The sequence below is a fragment of the Nelumbo nucifera genome, chromosome 2, assembly GCF_055504915.1.
Source record: "Nelumbo nucifera cultivar China Antique chromosome 2, China Antique-T2T, whole genome shotgun sequence".
NCBI lineage: Eukaryota > Viridiplantae > Streptophyta > Magnoliopsida > Proteales > Nelumbonaceae > Nelumbo > Nelumbo nucifera.
Window position 1 is genome coordinate 50,595,623 of NC_142650.1, and position 15,641 is coordinate 50,611,263.

The following is a 15,641-nucleotide window of genomic DNA, read 5'->3' on the forward strand; positions in this document are numbered from 1 at the left end:
TGCCAATTTTTTAGTGGAAGTGGTTATTTAATGCAATGTGACAAGACCCCAAATAGATGAGTAGAAATGGCAATGGTACCAAACACAGCTCTAATTAAAAACTAGGGCTTATTCCATCTTATGGAAATCAATTAAGAGGCTCTCTATGTTGCCTTACAATGTATTCCGTGACCTGAGATGATCAATTTCTTCTTTTTACTTGGCTTAATAAGCCGTTATAAATGAATTCATTGAAACTTTAGAAAGCATTTGTCATCGATCTTCTGTTATTTTTTTATTCGAACTCTTCTAAAGCTGGGTACCTTGTTTTTCTTTATAACTTCCAAGTTGCTCCTTTTCTTCATTTTACTTCCAACAAAGAGTAGGCGGCTCACATTGCTTTTGATTTTCTTCTTGAATGTTTTATATAAAAATCGTGGGAGGGATTAACTAATAACTCTCCCATTACCCAAGAATATTTCAGGATGCATACAATTGGTGAAATGCGTCTCTGCCTTGTCTTTTCATGGTGTCTCTGGTCTAATTATTGTTGCCAATGGCATACAAATAAGAACATCAAAAACTTGAAGCAGGGTCCCTTTGGCATTGCACCGACAATCCTCACTGCTAGACTAGAGGCTGAGGCTATCCTCCAACCTGCTGCTGCCAGCATTGCTAAGGGTTCCTTGTAATATTCTTGGGGTTAACTCATAACTTATTACTCTCCCATTGCCAATTTGTAGGTTTGAGGTAAAAACAACCTACAATAGTATCAAACACAGCCAACCTTCCTTTTTTCTATCAACACTCAATACTTGCTTAATTCAACTCCTTGACTTTTCCACCAACAGTCGCTCAAGCGTCAATTTCGATTGGCCAACACAATGGAAGACAGCTAGTCTGGTTGGCGAGTTTTCACTACATCATCTCTTTATTAGCGAGGTTTTAGCTCAGGGTTTGTTTGGTTCGTCGTTGAAATCGGAATGGGAATTGGAATGGTCTATTTACGTAATTTGTTTAGTTTAAATAGAATAATAATGGGAATTGGAATAAATAGGAATGAAATTCTATTCTCAAGGAAAAAAGCAGAAAATGACTATTCTCTCAAATAGGGAATGCCATTCTAGTAGGAATTACTGAAATATAATGGGATTTCGATTCCAGACCTCTATTCCTGTGAATCAAACGGGGCCTCAGTTTTGTTCGACTGGATGGATTCATGAGAGTTGAGCTCGACTTAAAAGACGAAAGTCATTACCAGTTTCAGCTCTTAACATCACTCGGACATGGCTTTGGACTGAAACACTAGATTTGGAATGAATGGGTGATTCATTCATTCTAAGAATAAAATTAAAAGAGGAGCGCGAGAATTACCGCAAAATCAGTGGGAGTTGATTCTTCAGGTTACCTTTTGGTCGACCTTTGTGAACTGAGCTTCACAACCACAAAGGAAGACGTCTTTTGAGGCCTATATGAATAGTTAAATAAAGCCTACGCGGTTCACAGTTACACTTACACACATGGCTACGCCCATGGAAAGCAAAACCAAGTAGGTTCCTTTGCTGTGGGCAAAACTGGACCCCACATAAAACATAATGACCCACACCAGATGGTTGAACCGGTGATCCATTTACCTGACCTATCTGGGTCCCAGTTAAGTTAGTTGAACAATGAGTTAACTGATTAGGTTAACTCATTTATTTATTTAGAGAAAATTTCACTTTAGTTTCCTGAACTTTGGGGGTAGTGTCAAGTTAGTACCCAAACTTTCAACCGTGTTATTGCAGTACACCAGTACTTAAATTTTCAAAAAGTGTCAAATTGGTCCATACCGATAATTATCTTTTGAAAATGTCAAAATTACCCTTCAAAACAAGACATAGTTCATTGTCTTTTACCTTTAGATCTGAAACGCATTTTTTTCTGTTTATTTTTTTGCTTTCAGTTATTGTTTCCCTCTATCATATTTCATGTTTTTTTCTCTTTTTCTTTGAAAATAACTGGTTCAGTCTCAAGGTACAAAACAATGAACAATGTCTTTTTTTAAGAGTAATTTTGACATTTTCAACAGATAATTGACGGTGAGTTAATGGCAGGGATCAACTTAACACTTTTTGAAAGTTTAGGTATTATAGTGACACATTTAAAAGTTTGGGTACTAACTTGACACTACCCCCAAAGTTCAGGGTAATGAAGCGAAATTTTCCCATTTATTTATTTAACCTTCACATGCCTAAACAACAGGGTATCCAATCCATAACCCCCCAACTCTTTTGGCAGGAGAGGGACTTGATCCCCAGTCTCCATGCCTCATTAATAAGAAACCTCTAATGTGTACCATCCTTTAATTTAGTATCTTAAAGAAGGTTTAAAATATTGATATAAGTAAAAATTGTGGATCATTGGTTTTTAATAAACATAGTTCAAAGTATCCATACTCTTGATATGCAAAATTATTTAGAGCTTCAACAAATTGAAGCTTATCACACTTAGTTGGTTTAGGTGATTAGTCTTCAACCTAAGCGTAACTCTGGCTTAGGCTAGACCTAGGTGAGCAACCCAGGTGCAAAAATGTCAAATCTCTCTCTCTCTCATGGAAATTTTCTCTTCTTAGTAATGCTTGTAACTTGTAAGTCAGCGTTGAAAATTTGATTTTTAAATTTGTATGTTTCCATCATTTTTCAACATTTACCAATTGTTTTACAATACTTCGTAGCTCATATAAACCATTAAAGTAGGTGTTTCTTATGTGTATATGGATTATTTATAATCATCTAAAATTTATGTTTAATGTTATTAATATATTTTTAGGATTTATACAAGTTTATCTAAGTTATTCATGCATACCTAAGGCTATGTTCAGTTTGAAGGAAAAAGTAGGGAAAGGAAGGAAAAGGTAGGGAAACCATTACAAGGTTTCCACCTTATCTATATGCACCCAATAAACCTCTTAAAATCATTGTTTTAAAAGCCTCTTGAGGCGAGGCCAAAGGCCTAAGCCTTGAGGCGAAGCTATGAAAAAAGGCCTGGCCTCAATAGCTTTAGACCCCATCAGCAAGACTTAGGGCCTTGAGTTATTTGAGGCTTACACCTTTGGGCCTTTGGCCTCAAAATGTCCAAGGCTTAGGCTTCAACTATTCAACTTGCTAATGTGGAATATGAAGGTTTACATAGGGGCAAACATAAATTTAAGACAAAAAAGCCTTGTTTTGTATGTATTGGTGTAATGAGCAAATAAATAAACATACAAATAACACAAAAATGTATATAGAATGTGTAAGAAAATAGCTTGCTTTATTATTATTATTATTTGATAATTCTCATTTGCTCATTTATCTCATACTTGATATTCTATTTCTTCTAAAGCACATGCATCATATATATAGTCTTCACAAATGCATATTAGTGCAAGAAATGAAATAGGAATTGCTTTGTTCTTAAAATAATTTTGGTTCATATCCCTAAATTGAAAGTTTGATAAGTAAAAAACTACTTTGGTAAGATTCTAACCCAAATTGTATTGTATTACCCTTTTTTAAGGTATTTAAAAAAATCTTTTTTTAAAATTAAATAATATATAACTAACATTGTAAAATAAATTAAAACTGAAAAAAATATTTATGGTTCAAAGTGTTGATAACCAATACATTCCTTTCAACATATTGGGGTGTATTGATACTTTGAACCAAGAATCCATGTCTAAGACCCCAATTTTATGTTTTCATGTCTTTATTGTTTATGAATTATATCCTTTTCTTTTTTTGCTCAAGGCTTACGCCTTGCCCCTATGAGACACCACCACCTTGCCTCCGCCTTTAACCTCTTAAAACCTTGCTTAAAATTGCATTTCCAATGCTTTTAACCTTGGTCAAATCCAAGGTTTGGGATTAAGCAGCCTATGGCTTTATGTCAGTCTTTGAGCTTCACCTGAATCCAGAAAACAACTTGGTGGTTTCCAAACTCCACCCAAGATTAATGGTTCAATTTCAGTATTCCAGAACATGGAATATAGGAAATCAAGCTGAGTTGGGAAACATGTTTATCCTCCAATTTTTGCCTGGTTGATCACATTGAATACCATAAAAGACCTCTTGATTGTGAGTTTCATGAATTATGAAACATAAGACTCCTTAGAGCTGTGCTAGGCTGGAGTCGTTACTTGACGTAATGCTAAAGTTCCTATTTTGGAGTGCTGACGCCAAGGTTTTAACTTTTAAGCAGTGTTCTTGAACATAGTTGACCTGGACGGTCAGACCATTCATCTCAGGAACCATTGACTTAGCCAGCAAACTGCTGATCCAGGCAATCTAACGTCGATCTGTTTGACCCAGACCACGGTTTTTTACCATTTTTATTTTAAATATGTATATTTTTTAAATTAAAATAGGTCATTCATTCAAACCGAATAATCGAACTATTGACCCAAAAACCAATGGCCAAAGTAATTCCAATTCCAGGTTGATTTTTAAAACATTGATTTAAACTACCAATACAGTCCAACACATCAGAGGGCATACCGGACTTCTAGATAATGCACTTTTATTTATTTTTTTATTTTTTTGAAACATGTTCAGAGGGGTTGGTATAAGGCCTGGTTACCCAAAAAACTGGTCATAACCCGAAACTTCCCATACCAATATGATATGCATCGGCCAATACAATGCAAAATTTCGAACAGGTGACAGCTTATAAACTGTTTGGTCAAAAATATGGAGAGTAGTAGATCAGTCATCTGAAAGGCTTTTTACATCTAAGGGTGTCAATAGACCTGTTTTGGATTAAACCCCGTTCAGTCCAAAATCAATTTGGATGGATTGGACGGACCAATAAGACATTGGATTGGACCAATCCGATCCAAAATATTTATTAGATTGAATTAGGTTGGATTAAACCAATATCTAGTCCATTGATACAAGATAAGAATATATGCATCAGTAGACCGGATTTGGGTTGAAAACTATTTAAATCAAAATGAATTTGAACAGATTGGACGGTCCAAACATTAAATTGAACTGGTCCAAAACATTCATTGGATTGGATTGGACCTAGTCCATTTATAATGAACTCACATTGGACTGGATCGGATTGGACCAAATCCAGTCCAATTGACACTACATCATCCGCTTGAGCTTATCCAGAGCGCAGGTTCGGTCTCTACCAGTCACTCCAAAGACATTAGGTAACTGGGAGTCTGAAACTAAGATTTGATAATGGCTTTCGGGGCTTCTAAGCTGAAAAATACGTCGAACAATCGAATGTATAATCCATCAACTACATTAGTTAGATTTATAAGTGAATTAAATAAAGCAATGAAGCGATAGTCACATCAAATATGCATTTTAAAACCCAGTTACTTCATCGACATGGCACATGATTCAATCCCAAGCTTACCACACGAGAATTTGAACAAGTGTTTGAAACCCAGAAAACTAAAATGAATAAATAAAGGGCCAAAAACAAAACATGAACGAGTATTGAATCAAACTGGTGTCTCTTCAGATGGTTCTCGACAGCCTTCCAGCTGCACCTACTAACAAAGCTAAAACACAGCGAAGCAAACCACAACCTAGTGACTTTGTTAAAAGTTAAAGCACATTAATCCCAAGAGAACCAAGACAATCCATACAAACGAAAAATACCAAGAAACTCAAAAAATGATCAAATTACAACAACTTGGCTATATACACATTGGGATAAATCTACAATTACAAAATTGGTACTAAGGAATCATGACAACCGATTTTTGGCCGTCTGCAGAGAAAAATGTTTGATCTCCATCCTCTACAAACTGTATTTGGTAAACTACTCGTACAAAAAAATATATATCTACAGGATCTCTTTCTCTTTTCACCATCTCAATCCCTAAAATGCCTGGTTGTTAGTCCTTTACCGAACGTCCTTGACCGCGCGGCATTTTCTTTGATCCAGCTGTTGCGGATAAATTAAATAATTTCAGACTACTCAGTGCTATATAAGGAATATTAAATTGCATAATATCTTATTACACATAAGCACATTTTAGTTGATTTTGTTTTGAATATAAGTTGGTCAAAAGCTAGTATTCACTGGCTTAATGTACACAAGTAGATGTACCCCAGCATGCTGCTTATGGTAAGCTCCCAAAATACCACTAAGGGATCGGGAGACTTTATTTGGATTTTGGAAGGCCAAATGACAGTTACATAATGCATGTTAATATACTGCAGAGGTTGTCATCAACACAATGGTATAATACATGAGCTTATGCATTAGACCAGCCAAACTGCTAAACCAATAATAAAAACCATCTGAAAGTGCATGTGGAAAATCAATAAGAAAATATATATAGATAATTCCAAATTGTGGTCACAAAAGGTGCATTTTTTGGACAAGTATTGAATAACAGCTTATGGATTATTGTGGATGTCCCAACTTCCAACAGGGCTCAGACAGCAGATTAATGAATAATGACCACCCCAGGGGTTTAGTATCAGCACCACTAATATAACAACTTCACATTTCCTCTGCTTGTTTGTTCATACAAAATTCTGGACACTCGATACAACTGACCACCCTAACCCTTACTATTTGGTAAAAAGACTAAATCATTTTTGTAAAAACAAAATAGGGGCACCTTAGTGCTAAGCCTAACATAGTACAACCAATAGGGTATGTTTTAAGATTTTCAATAAATCTAGCACTTTGGATATTATATAAAATGCAACTAAAATATACCCATTGTTCTTTCTGATAACAAATAAGAAATGCAGTGCAGTTATTTGAAAAGAGACAGGAAAGCTGTAAAATTGCAGAGTGGCTTTGTCAAATTGTAATGAGGATTCATGTGGAACTAGAAGAAGCCAAACTGTTACCAAGATCAAATGTTCCTAAAGTTCAAGAGAAGGGATTAGCAAGGGAGGGATTACAGAGAGAGAGATGAAGGATAGAAGAGAGAAGAGAGAAGTACACTCGAGATAGAGCTGCAAGTTGGTCAGGTCCAACTGGTGGTTTTGCATGGGTTGGGTGTGGATTTTTCAGGCTTTTGGACTGGGCTTGGAACTAAAAACTTGGGATTGTGTTGAATACCACAAGGGACTTAAAAGGGAGTAGTGCAACTAAAGCACAAGGGAATCCTAAAGCATGTGGAGCAAGGCAAGGTGCAGGTCTGAACAAGGTGAGGCATCATTTTTTGAAAAAAAAAAATCTAAAGGCTGAAAGAAATAAAGTAATTCAGCATGAGGAGTGCACCTAGTGACATAAAAGGGAGGAATGCAACTAAAGCACAAGGGATTCCCAAAGCACGAGGAGCAAGGCAAGATGCAGGTCTGAACAAGGTGTGCCATCACTTTTTGAAAAAAAAAATCTACATGCTGAAAGAAATAAAGTAATTCAAAACTTTATAGTTCAATTGATTAGAGTGTTGTCTTAACACCAAATTTGTAACCATGCAAATTCAAGTCCTCCATGGGCTATATATATTCAAGGTTAGTTCATCAAAAAATAGCACTTAGGCAAGTGAGGTGTACCCCCATAAAATGATCTTTGCCCGTCTGTCATGGATAGATAGATAGATAGATAGATAGATAGATAGATAGATAGATAGAGAGAGAGAGAGAGAGAACATACGATCTTCCACATCCTTCAGCTGGTAATAGTGTGGTGCAATTTCCACCAACCACTCAGGTTTTAATTCTGTAACCTGCAATTTCAAATTGTGTTTTAGCAATGATTGCATTTGCTAAAATGATGATCTAAATAAAAAACAGTGCTTGGGTTTAAACAAGAGCTTCTACCTGGCGCATGTATTCCTTGGTTGTGAGCACCAGTTCATGGTAAACAACCCACCTAGGCAGCACCTGAAAAGAGAGAGGGAAAAAGAGAAACAAAATAAATTAACCAGCTTACATGTTTGACAACAACATTATTTCTATTCAAACATAACGACCTTCGCAGTCTCATAATGAATATTCCCCTGGCAGGCAGGCACTTAAATCCTGTATCTACAAAGCTTACTAAAGGAAATCCAGCAATGACGATCATGGCACCTTATCACTTCTCTCAAGTGAAGAACCACTTACATAACTGGATTAATCGCATCCAGCATCAGCCAAGTATGCAAAGACCACGCAGAAAAGCATAAACATAAAAACCCATCACAGTCCAACACATTGTTCAGTTATAGTATGACCAGGTTATCACATCTGGTTATTTGTTCAAGCCTGAAGGGTCCATCCACCCACAACCACAAAGGATGGTAGATTCTGGGAGTGTCACATTCTTAAAGATTTAACTGGATTAAAGGACTTCGTTTTGCATGCATGTTCTGTCCAACTGACAGTCATAAGGATACTGGATACTAGATGCAGAAGGGAAGCTTTAGTGCAAACTGTCATGCACACTGTTTCCATCTTTTCTAAAGAACTACAAGTTAATCCTTTTAAGTTCAACAGTCAAATTAAATAGAATCCAGGCATGGTGATTCTTCAGGAGACAAAGAGGCATGCAATGCTAAATTTGTTGAGGATGTCTGGAGTAGGAGATGCTGTAGATAGCTAATGAAGCATTCAGTGGGAACTTCGGGGGGTGGGGGTGGGGATCCTTGTCATCTGAGACAGGACTATTATAGGCTCTTTCTCAGTTGCAGCTCGCTTCATTAATCTTTCTGGCAGAACTTGCTAGTGTTTGATATATGGCCCAAAGTTCAAACTCAACTCAGTAAAGGGACAGCTTTTGGAGTGAGATTCAAAGTATGGAAGAACACTGGGACATTTAGGAAGATCAAGAGAATGCAAAAGCTATTTTGGACTTCTACAAGGATTTATTTTTCAGCTCACAACACAGACAAGAACTACATGGACTTGTCTTCAACAGCTTGACAGAAGATGAGTGGGATTCCCTGGAAGCTTATTTTACCAAAGATGAGGTGTTTGGGGTTATCAATGACCTGATGAGCAATAAGGTACTCAGGCCAGACAGCTTTCCCTTTAAATACTGTAAGAAATGTTGGTCTTTCATTAAAGAGGAGTTAATGGAAGTTTTGAAGGAATTCCATGAGGAAAGTACTATCACATAGCCACACAGGCTGCAAATTCTACCTTTATTTTATTAATCCCAAAGAAGCAAGGAGCTTTGGACATAATGGACTTCCACCCCATAAGCTTAATTGGCAGTATCTACAAGATTATCACTAAAGTCTTGGCAAACAGGTTAAGGAAAGTCCTAAGGCAGGATAATTTCTCCCTCGCAAGGGGCTTTTGTGGATGGCAGGCAGATTTTGGGCGGCTCCTTAATAGCGAATAAATGTATCGACTCAAGATTGAGGTCAAGCATGCTGGGTGTAGTATGTAAACTGGACATGGAAAAAGCTTATGATTATATCCAATGGAGCTTCCTCGACTACCTTATGAGAATAATGGGTTTTGGCTCTTCGTGGAGTGGGTGGATCTCAACTTGTCTATCTAGCACCAAATTCTCAATCCTCTTAAATGGTCCCGTGAAAGGTTATTTCAAGGGAAAGTGAGGGTTACATCAAGGCAACCCTTTTTCCAATTCTTATTCATCATTATGGTGGAAGCTTTAAGCAGGCTGATCAGTAGAGCTGAAGCTGGTGGCTTCATTGAGGGGCTCAAAGTCAACCAGAATAGCCAGTCTATAACCCTCCTTCGGTTCACTCATTTTCAACAGAGACATAGCCTCAGGTTTGGCACTATCTGATTGAATAAGTTCTTATTTATCTTGTTGTCTTCTTCAACTGAGATCAGAGAAGTTGACCTACGACTGGTACAAGGTTGCTTTACCTTTTTTTTTCCTTTTCTCTTGGTCGTGTACCAAGAAAAAACCCTATGAAACAAAACTGCTGAATGCTGTCAGAGGAATTGTGAGGTTCAGGCCTTTTTTTTTGTGGATCATGTGATCCTGTATCTGAGAATGGGATACTTGTAGGTCACGAATGACCTGCTTTTACCCTGTTTTGGTGTGACTCAACTGTTTTATGATCTCTTCTGGTAGTTGGTGTGTTTAGATGACTGGAAAATTGGACTGTGACTGTGACTCAACTGTTAAACCTGTGTAGTGCTAAAATCAACCTAAAAAAATATATTTTTTGGAGAATTGGAGCTGGTCTGTGTTCAGATTGTGTCCAGACCAGAGTATGTGCATGTGGGTTGCATCTCTAGTGTGTTTTTAAGACCTTTTTGGGTGTTGGGACAGATCGTAAGGTGTGTGTCGAAACTGAAACGTGTTTGAATCATGTCCTCTGAGAATTCTGCAATTTCTGGGATTTCAGGAGGTCAAAATGAAATGAGTGGGGGGATGGATATGAGTTTCCCCATGGCTGTAATTCCCTTTGATGGACTAAACTACCTTGAATGGTCTAGGGGAATTAAACTTTACATTACTGCTAGGGGGAAAATAGGGTATATTAATGGTAAAGTGAAGGAACCAAAGACTAGAAGTGCTGAACATGACAGGTGGGACCAAGAAAATAGTATGGTGATGTCATGTCTCTTGGTTTCCATGCTGCCACAAGTAAGGAAGACGTTTATGTGGGCTGAAACAGCATGTGAAATATGGAAACAAGCAAAATCTACCTATTTAGAGCAGAGCCACTGACGTAGTCTATCCCGCCCAATGAAGCCACTTGAGCCACTGACGTAGTCTATCCCCTGCATAGCACCTTAGATAGGTTTCCAAACTCCGGTTGACCACCTCAGTTTGCCCATCTGTTTGAGGATGGTAGCTGGTAGATTTGAAGAGTTTCACTCCCTGTAGTCGAAAAAGTTCTGCCTAGAAACGACTCATAAAAATTGGGTTGCAGTCTGAGACAATAGAGTTAGGGGTACCATTCAGTCATGCCACCTCCTTAGTAAAAATCTCAGCCACCATTGAAGCTGTAAAGGGGTGGGAAAGAGGGAGAAAATGGCAGTATTTGGTGAATCTACCAACCACTATGAGAATGACGTACTTGCCATAGGAAAGGGGAAGCCCCGTTATGAAGTCCATGGATATATCCGCCCACACTTGTGTAGGAATTGGGAGTGGTTGTAGCAGTTCGACTGGAGACTGGGTATCAGCCTTATTTTTCTGGCAAATGACGCATTCGGCTAAATTTTTGGACCGAATTCTGCATGCCTTTCCAGTGGAATTGAGTGGCTAGTCTCTTGTAAGTGCGCAAAATCCCTGAGTGTCCTCCAGCTAGTGATGAGTGGAACACTTCCAGAAGCTGCTGAATATGGGCTGAATTCTGTGGTATCACCATTCGGCATTTATACAACAGCAAGTTATTCTCCACTATGTACCCTGGGTGGCTAGTAGGGTCCTCTTGGACCTGTGAACGTAGCTTGTTCAGTTGTGGGTGTCTTTCAGCTTCTTCCCATAACTGGCTCATGATGGAACATGTTGGGCCCGTGTGATTGGCATGACAGTGCATCCGCCACCTTGTTAGTGTGCCCTGCCTTGTATTTAATGACATAATCGTAGCAGAGTAATTTGACTATCCATCGCTGCTGTTCCGAGGATAGTACGGACTGCTCCAATAGAAATTTCAGGCTATGGTGGTCAGTTCGTATGATGAACCTCCTCCCTAGAAGGTAGGGCCCCCACCTTTGAACTGCGAGAACAATTGCTATCAGTTCGCGTTCGTATACTGACTTGGCCCATTTCTATGTTGTCATTGCTTTGCTGAAAAACGCTAGTGGCCTTTCTTCTTGCATGAGGACCGCACCTACTCCTTGGCTTGCCGCATCACATTCAATGATGAATGTGATGAATGTGATGAGTAGAAACCATTGGGTGGGGATGAGTCAGTTATTTTGAGCTTCTCGAAGGCCTGTTGGGCCTCCCTAGTCCAGTAGAAACCATTCTTCTTAAGTAAACTTGTCAAGGGGGCAGCAATCAGTTCATACCCTCTGATGAATCGCTGGTAGTACCCTGTTAGACCCAAGAAGCCTCGTAACTCCTTAACATTTTGAGGTCGGGGCCAATTTATCATGCTTGAGATCTTTTCCGGGTCTGCTGCTACAATGCCGTTTTCGACTACGTGCCCTAAGTAGTGTACTTGCGTCTGTCCAAATGCGCACTTTGACTCCTTTGCAAAGAGTTTATGAGCCCTTGGTAGTTCCAAGGTGATTTGTAGATGTACTAGGTGTTCGTCCCATGTAGCGCTATATTCAAGTATATCATAAAAAAAAAAACGAGTATAAATTTAAACAAATGGGGTCGAAATATGTCATTCATAAGTGCTTGGAATGTAGCCGGAGCATTGGTCAACCCAAACGGCATGACCAAAAACTCATAATGCCCCTCGTGTGTACGAAAGGCAATCTTGTGGATGTCACCCTCATGGATCCGAATTTGATGATGTCCCGATCTCAGGTCTAGTTTAGAGAATATGGTCCTGCCGAGTTCATCTAGTAGTTCATCGATTACCGGTATGGGAAATCGATCTTTCACAGTAATGTTGTCCAGGGCCCTAGAGTCTGAACAAAATTGCCATGGCCCATCCTTCTTTTTCACAATACCGGCGAGGAGAATGGGCTTTGGCTGGGTTGTATAATTTTTCTATCAAGCATATCTTGCACTTGTCTCTCAATCTCTAGTTTCTGAAAATAGGGGTAACGATAGGGCCTTACATTTGTGGGTACCGTTCCGAGGAGCAATGGAATGCAGTCATCATGGACACGTTTCGGTGGTAGTTCCTTAGGCTCTTGGAAGATCATTGAGAACTTCTGAAGTAGCTGTTGTAGTTGTATGTGGGCTTCTTTGGATCTGTTGGAGTTACTTCCTTGGGCTAGAATTGGGCTGTTCCCGTGGGAGTCTATCTGCATTAAAATAATGTGGGCTAGGTCTGCTGCTTGTTTTCTTAGGGTGGTGAGACTAATGGATCCTAGACCCTTGGACAGCTTTCCTTGAATATGCACCTGTGAGCTGCCCACTTGAAAATCCATTGTGAGACGGGCCCAGTCACATATCACCGGCCCTAGTTGCCTTAACCATTGGACTCCGAGAACTACATCTGCTCCATTGATTTCCAGAGGATGTAGATCTACCTCGAACTCGTGTCCTTGTATCTTCATCTTTAATCCTGTGCACGTACTATCACACAACAGGTTGCTCCCATTAGCTATGTGCATCCAGAATGCTGTACATGGTTGGACCGAAATCCCTAGTTGTCTAACCAATGTTGGGTAATGAAATTGAGAGTGCTGCCACTGTCTATCAGAACCGACACATGGCGCCCTTGTACCAATTCGGTTACTCTCATAGTTTGAGAGGAAGCAAGGTCGGTCAAGGCTTGCAAGGATACTTCCGGGTATTCCTTTGTCCATTGCCCCCATTCTTGGTTGTCCACTGGCTCTTCCATGTCTGTTGATTGCTCGACATTTTCGGTTTCGAGTTGAAGGAAGAAAACTTGCGGGATCTTACAGCGATGGCTTGCATCTCAGCCCAGGTTAACCTCTTGGCTAAGTCGGGACCTGAACCAGAGTTGGTGTCCTTGCCTGTGATTCCTACTCCTGGTCTGGACTCCGGTTTACCCAAGATTCCAGGTTCTGGATTCGGTATACCTGGTCTAACCGCAGCTCCCAAAGGTTGATTAATCCTTCTTGCCCGATTCAGTTTGTCTTCATGGAGTCGGCTAAGGCTGTTGCGTCAAGAACGGTGGTGGGCTGCATGGCTTTCACCTCCAGCCGCAATTCTTCCCTGAGTCCACCAACAAAACTGCCGACAAGTGCGTTTTCTAGGCACCCTTGCACGCGCACAACTAACCTTTCGAACGCCATCTGATAATCTTGGACGAAGCCAGTCTATCGTAGCTTAGCGAGGCTTTCATCATAGTTTTCAAAGGCCGAGACTCCAAAGCTCATGGTTAAGGCATCGGTGAAGTCCACCCATGTGGCTCTTGGGTGTCGTCACCGGTACCACTGGTACCAGACGATCACCTCTTCTTCTAGGTGTGCGGAAGCTAATGGAACACGATCAAGTCCCTGCGTATCGTGGTAATCGAAGTATCTTTCTGTTTGCAAAAGCCAGGATGTGGGATCTCCCCCTGCGAAGACGGGAAACTCGATTCTTGATCCGCTTCGATGACTGGTGTCACTGCGTTCTTCCTGCCCTTTCCGATTCGGCGTTGGTGGTGTCTGTTCAAATCGTTCAAGCAAGGATGTGAAGCTTTCTTTGATTTCTTTGACGTCAGCCGATAATCTTTGCATTTCTCCTTCCATGTTGTCGACCCTGTTCTCCATCGCGGACGACCTTGTGCTTGGCATCTTGGCTCTAATACAAACTTATTAGGAGCTGCCTAACTCCGGGACTTTTTCGAGGAAGCCTGCCTCCTAAACGAGAGAGAGAGAGAGAGAGAGATTGTAGTCCCAAAATCAATGATTCCTCTTCTGGCTTCCTTTCCTTATTTATACACTTCTGTTACAACTCTGTTATATCAGCCTCTCCACTTGTCCAGTTTGTTATTTAGTTTGTTCTAGTGGTTGGCTGTCAGTTACATTACTTAAAGGCTGACATATGGCCTTTTCTTGTACACTTGTATTCCCTTTATTTGTGTCTCAACACAGAAGTCTAGACACATGTTGGGAACTCCATGGCAAGCCTAAATGGGCTCAAGAATTGAGTAAGAAACCAGCATCTGATTAGAGTAAGAAGCCAACCCAGCAGAGTCAGAAGAAATATAACTCAGCAAATGTGGCATCTCAAGAGACTAGTCCCATGGTACCCCAAGAGTGACACTCAGGTTCCAACCCCAAGGAAGAGATTATCAACTCTTTTCGTGACCACTTGGAATTATATGGTACGACACTTTGCCAGATGGATTCTGGCCCTACTCCTACCTTCTTTACGCCTACATCAGGTAACACTTCCATTACTTTCCATGTGTCATCTCGTACATTTTATTCCTCTTAGAAAATTGACTCTGGAGCCTCAAACCACATGACCGGTAAGTCAACTTTATTTCAAGCATATAACCTCCTCTTTGGGAGAGATAAGCTGAGACCAGTGTTTTAAAAGGCGTGGGAGGCATACGCCTAGAGGCGCACCTCCAGACGAGGCACTCCCAAAATGCCCTGAGGTGTATGCCAGAGGCACTGACACCTCTGAGGTGTATGCCTCTTGCGCTTTTTTCATGAGGCGTTCACCTCGTGCACATCTGATATAAAAAGACAAAAAAAAGGAAAGGAAAGGGAAAGTAAAAGAAAGAGAAAAGGAAAGGGAAGGGAAGGGAAGAAAAGATAAGGGGAAAGAAAGTGGTTTGCCCCCCTGCCCTTCGGCTGGGGGGCAAAGCCCCCCAGACCCCCCCCCCCACCTCCTTTTCGATGCAGCCCAATTTGTTTTTTTGTTTTTTTCTTCTATTTTTTGAGTTAGGGGGGTCTTGTTCCCCCCTTTCAACTAATGTTATGCATCCTTATTCTTCTTAGTATAAAAGATTTTTATTAAAAATAAGGAAAAAAATGAGATTCCCCCTTCCTCTTCATCCTCCTCCTCTTAAGGAGGCTTACACCTCCTTGTGTTCGAGAGGCTTATGCCTCTTGCGTTCTAAACTACGCCTCACACCTCTAGGTAGTGGAACACTTCGTGTCACGCCTCCGCGTTTTAAAACATTGGTTGAGACTAGCTGATGGGTCATTCTCCACCATAGCCGATAAAGGAACCATCTCCCTTCCCTTTAGTCTTACCCT

The 15,641-nt window shown here is 40.2% G+C and overlaps 1 protein-coding gene across 5 annotated transcripts in view; it reads right to left on the minus strand.

Annotated features, from left to right (window-relative positions):
• Positions 1-5,549: 5,549 nt before the first annotated feature.
• LOC104601108 (pre-mRNA-splicing factor ATP-dependent RNA helicase DEAH1-like) overlaps positions 5,550-15,641 on the minus strand; it is a 76,418-nt gene continuing 66,326 nt past the window's right edge. For all 5 annotated transcript variants that reach the window (XM_010264303.2, XM_088898484.1, XM_010264304.2 and 2 more), the window contains exons 27-29: positions 7,752-7,814; positions 7,585-7,657; positions 5,550-5,907 (exon numbers count right to left, since the gene is read on the minus strand). In XM_010264303.2, coding sequence (XP_010262605.1) covers positions 5,858-5,907; positions 7,585-7,657; positions 7,752-7,814 — 186 coding nt within the window. In that variant the 3' untranslated portion in view covers positions 5,550-5,857. The remainder of the gene's footprint in view (positions 5,908-7,584; positions 7,658-7,751; positions 7,815-15,641) is intronic.